General features: G+C 31.9%; 1 protein-coding gene across 1 annotated transcript; it reads left to right on the top strand.

Moving 5' to 3' along the window:
• The first annotated feature begins 3,326 nt into the window (after positions 1 to 3,326).
• LOC114162108 (late embryogenesis abundant protein 3-like) lies at positions 3,327 to 5,247 on the top strand. The gene is made up of 2 exons (XM_028045888.2): positions 3,327 to 3,743; positions 4,901 to 5,247. The coding sequence occupies exons 1-2, from the start codon at positions 3,348 to 3,350 to the stop codon at positions 5,072 to 5,074; spliced, it is 570 nt and encodes a 189-aa protein (XP_027901689.1). The 5' UTR covers positions 3,327 to 3,347; the 3' UTR covers positions 5,075 to 5,247.
• Positions 5,248 to 5,594: the final 347 nt, after the last annotated feature.

The following is a 5,594-nucleotide window of genomic DNA, read 5'->3' as shown; positions in this document are numbered from 1 at the left end:
CTTCTTGTCAACGAAAGGGTTTCCACTGTTGCACGATTGTGACTTTGCGAGAGCACCTTCGAAAGTTGCAAGCACCTAACCTAGCCATTGTCGTCGCCGCCAATGGTCACCATCGTTTTCTACACCATCATTTTCGTGCGCATCTCTTCTTCCCATTTAGCCAATCACGTGTTTCGTAATTTTATCTCGTCAGAAAAATAATCCATCTCTCTTCCGAAAATAATCCAGGATCAAAGTATCAAAAAATAAATAAATAGATAAATCCTTAAGATTGTTAGCAAATATGCATAAAAAAGATAAAAACATAAATAAAAGGAATTCCTGAGGCGTGTTGGAAACACTACCCTTAAGGATTTATCCGCAGTATATGCGCAAAGCCCCCAAGGTACAACAGGAACATCTCAGATATATCCCGCAGATAACATAAACTAGCAAGATAAACTCTTTAAAGAGTAAGTAACCCAGGATATAAGAGAAGAGAGAAAAAAGAAGAAAAAAAAGAAAAAAAGAGATATCAGAAAAGGGTTGTGTGATGAAGGGATTTAAAAATCCATGCTCTGTAAGTGAAGCCTAGTGTTGAAAATAATATCCCATAAAATGTGGATGTGGGATCAACATGTGGAGGAGATCTCGCTGCAACAACATGCACCATCCTAAAAAGGAGGGAGGCTTGTTCACATTGCAACAACTACAACGCTATTATTTTTGCAATATTATTATAAATATATAACAAAACATAACAAAAAAAATAAGATATTCCAAAATCACTTACTCCATCAACTTCTGCTTCATTTCTTTAATCTCAGGTATATTATCATCCATTAACAGCTTTGAACCATGCTATGAGTTTGATATCAAAATTGGCCATTGCCCTAAAAGAGGAATTATTTATTAAATTCATACATAATAAAACAATATATAGAAACATATATTTACTACCTGAAGCAACCTTAATCTTTGTTTGAGTCAAAATAATGACAAAGACGCCTTCATTTTTCATATCCTTCACATCTTCCCTAAACTTTGTGGCATATGTTAGCAAATATGCATAAAATAGATAAAAGTATAGATAAAAGGAATTTCTTGAGGTGTGTAAAAACACTATCCTTAAGGATTTAGCCGCAATATATGCGCAAATCCCCCAGGATACAACAGGAACATCTCGGATATATCCCGAGGAAACTAGCAAGATAAGTAACCCAGGATATAAGAGAAGAGAGAAGGAAGAAATAAGAAAAGGAGGGATGAGAAAAGTTATTTTGGAAGAGGATTTAAGCTCCTATTTATAGGTGATGAATGAATTTAAAAATCCATGCTCTGTAACTGAAGCTTAGTGTGGAAAATAATATCCCATAAAATGTGGATGTGGGATCAACATGTGGAGGAGATCTCACTGCAACAGCATGCACCATCCTAAAAAGGAGGGAGGCTTGCTCACGTTGCAACAACTGCAACGCTATTATTTTTGCAATATTATTATAAATATATAACAGCATATCCATCCCACAAAGTACAATTAATTATAGCACCACTGCATGATATCATTTGAACAAAATTAAAATTATTCAAAAAGTACAAAAAGAACCATGAAAATATATATTGGCAAGTACCTTAAATCTGAGACATAAAAAATAACATTTTTGGAGCATGGCTTGATTCTGACATTTTGAACCATCCTAATAATATCTGAATACAACAACAAAGTAATTAGTTCTAACCATTTATATAGATACCAAATAACAAAAAATGTAATATATACATACCAATCAAGATTGATGGACAACAATCTTCATCAATGATTTCCTTTATACTTTTGAACTTGTATACTTTTAGAAGTATATTCGGCATAGGTTGAGCTTTCACAACAGTTGCACCAATAAATAACAACTTATAATCATGTTCACATATACGATATTGACCCTGGCTTTTCAAAATTTTAAAGTTATGCATCACATATGATTCACCTTCTACCAATTTTTCCACCCAAACAACCAGGTCTTTCTTTTTCACCATAGTAGGAATCATGTCCCCCTACAACATATATATAACCATGACTAACTTTAAGTTAAACACAAAAGAAGTACGTAGTTAGAAATTGTAGTCACACTTACCTTATCATCCACCCAAACCATTTCAATATGTTTACCTCCATTCCTATTTTTGACCTCCCAAAGATCATTAATTCTAACTCCAAGTTTTAGGGTCTCCATATTTCCATTAATATCCTTAACCGTATCAAACTTCTTCGTCATACTTTAACAACAATTTTGGTACCCAAGTATGCCTACAAACACAAATAATTCAAGTTATTTGAGTTATAAAATAACTAAAAAATAACTCTCAAATTTACAGTAAAATTTTCAACCCAAACATAAAAACTTGTAACCTAAACACCACAAGAAAACAACCACAAATATCATACAAAAAGCTTATAAATAATGTAAATAAACAACTGCACAACAAAAATCAAGAAACAACAAAAATAGATTCCACAACCCACAACCCTCAAACCCAAACACGAAAACACAAATAATATCAAAAACATAACCACAAATTCTCGCAAAACCCACAATCAACGTACGAACACAACCCCAAGTGAAACAAAACGATCAAAACCCTAAACCCTTAAAAGATCAAACAAAACCTTAGACAACAAAAAATCTAGAACCAAAAACGGTCACACCTTCCACAGAAGCTCTGCACGACAACCACTGTCTCAAGAAAACGCCTTTACAAAAACCAAACCAACGAAACCCCACAACCAAAACCAGTCATCTTGGATAACAAATATAGTCGACAGAAGAATAAATGAAAGGAGAAAGGAGACGAAGCAGAACGAGAAAGAAAAGAAATCTAAACTTATTTTTTATTTCTAATCATGATTTACTTGTAATGTTTTTTTTTTTACATTTTTAAGTTAAATAAAAGTTATATTAATAAGTAGCAAGAAAATTGAGTTAACATAAAAACTTTTATAACTTAACAAAACTACTAATAAAAAAATTAATTAAATTCTTTCAAAATAAATTAAATCATTGTTATATCTTATACTAGACTTGCCAGCCAAATAAAACAATCCCACGACTAGCATGTCCAACCCCCTTTTCCAAACTCCTAAAAGGTAAAATGTTAACACATATTCAATTCATCCAGATTTAAAAAAATCACCATTTTTTGTACACGCACCACAAAAGCCACGTGTTATATTATCCTACACTACAACACAAGTAAGAATAGTGCAAAACGAACACGTGTTGTGCATGCACCATCGAAAACATTCCAATACTTGCATGCTTATATTTAGAACAAAATGCAATACCATCAGACATTCTAATCTCATCCCCAAAATGAGTCATCAACAGCTCAGGAAACCACAGGCAGATCATGAGATCTCCGATCACGGCGACCTCTCCGGTGTCTCCAGCGCGGTGAACGACCGCAGCAGCGTCTTGGAGAAGAGCGTCGAGCGTCTCGAGCCGGTGGTTCCCACAGGCATCGGTTCTGCTGCCATAGATGGCGACCCCATAACCATCGGAGAAGCTTTGGAAGCGGCGGCTATAGCGGCGGGGAATAAAGCGGTGGACCAAGACGACGCAGCTGCGATCAGCGCGGCAGAGATTAGGGCTTCCGGCGAGAAGAGCGTGAGGTCCGGCGGCATGGGTGAAACGGCGCAGGCGGCGGCCACTTTCAACAGTCACGTCACGCGACCACAAGACAAGACGAAACTTTCCGATATCTTAACGGTAAGAACATTGCCGCCGAAGCCATTTCTTTTGCTTCTTAGTTTTTTTCTTTCTAAATAAAAAATAAATAATAATGACAGGAAAAATGTTTGGTTAGAAAATTACATTAGAAGAGATTATCACTTAGATTTTACCATATAGATTAAGAAACCCATAGATACGTTGATTTTTAAAATTTTTAAAATTTTATATATTTTTCGGACCATATTTAATTAATTTTAATTCATTTTAAAAAAATTATTTCCTTTACAATAAACATGTATTTAGGTGATTTTTTCTTATGTCAAACAGAAGTTAAACATTAAAAATTATGATTTATTTATTTTAAATTTAAATGTAATTTTAGTTTAGCCTTTAGATCTACTATTTTAGAAAGTCATAAATTTTAGTTCGTATATAAAATTTTTAATTGATCAAACTTTATTAATATAAAAATAAATTAGTCAAACAGTTGAATTAAAATAAAATTTGAGGATTCTATTAAGTTTTAATTTTAAATTCTATCTTACTTTAGTATTTAAAATTTAATCTATAAAAATATTAATAATAGCTATTATGAAGACTAAAATTATATTTAAGCATTGGTTTCAAATTTTAATTAGTTATGAAGTTTTCTATAAATCATGTTTTAAAAATTATAATAAAATTTTATATTGTTTAACTATTTTCTTTATTTATAAAATTATTTTGACTATTAATATATGAAAGTTATTATAGAAAAAAAATTATTAATTATTACATAGTTAATTAATGTTCAATCTTGTTAAAAGTCTTTATAGAAGTGTTTTTTTGTATGAACTTAAATTAAAGTGTTTACTTATGAAAACAGTAAAGGTTAAGAACTAATTTAGAAAATCCAAATGTTCAATTTTCTTAATACTAAAATATGTTATTTAAATTGTCACGCATCGCTGTTGATCGATAATTTGTGGATAAATTTTTAGTTTTTCATAATTGTTTTGATTCTCAGTAAATGTGTTTTTAGATGATAGATTTTTTTTTTTTTGTAAATATTTTCATTTTACTCTTTTAAAAAAAATTGTTTATTTTTATACGAGATTAAATGAGTTTGCTATTTAAAGAAAAAAAAAAGTGTTTATTTGATGTGCTTAATCATTCTAATAATTTTGGATGGGATGACGATCGCATCTTAAAAGGATGCGACGGAGAAGCTCTCGGTGGACAAGGCAGTGACGAAAGAAGACGCTGAGGCTGTGCATGCGGCGGAGGTGCAGTCTACACGGCGAGGGGAGGCTGAAGAAGTGGCTGCTAAACCTGGCGGCGTGGCGGCATCCATGGCCACTGCAGCTAACCTAAATCAACAAAATTGAGCCTTGGAGTATAGTGTTTGCCCCTTTTTGAAAACGTGTTTTTGGGTAGAAACAGCTTAATTTGTAACTACTGAATCTTAATACTGATTTTTATTTCTGCTTTTGTTTTAACAATTAAATGTTTCTTTTATTGAAATTGATAATCACAGATTTACTATCAATTTATGCTTAAATTATAAGCATGTTTAAGTTACGGTAAATTAATTATGATTTTTTTGTTTCCAAATTTAGTTTTTAAGCAGAGCTCTACTTTGAGCTAAGATTTTTACAACACATTGTGTGAAAGAGAGATTTAGAGACACAACAAAATAGTTTGGGTTATTGAATATTTGGTACATTTTGTTATCATTTAGCTAATGAAGAAAAAAAAAGAAAATTTGAAAGAGTGGTAAATGATTATTCTGGTCTTAGAAAAAGTTAGCATCCATTTAATTTTTTGGAGAATAGAATATGTTGTATTTCGGGAGACCATTTTATGATTAATATTTTATATTTAATGATCAACTTGATATTAAATATA

Source organism: Vigna unguiculata, chromosome 1 (assembly GCF_037176805.1).
Source record: "Vigna unguiculata cultivar grain cowpea cultivar isolate G323 ecotype 2 chromosome 1, ASM3717680v1, whole genome shotgun sequence".
NCBI lineage: Eukaryota > Viridiplantae > Streptophyta > Magnoliopsida > Fabales > Fabaceae > Vigna > Vigna unguiculata.
Note: the sequence above shows the minus strand (reverse complement) of the source record. Positions and strands in the feature narration are given on the sequence as shown.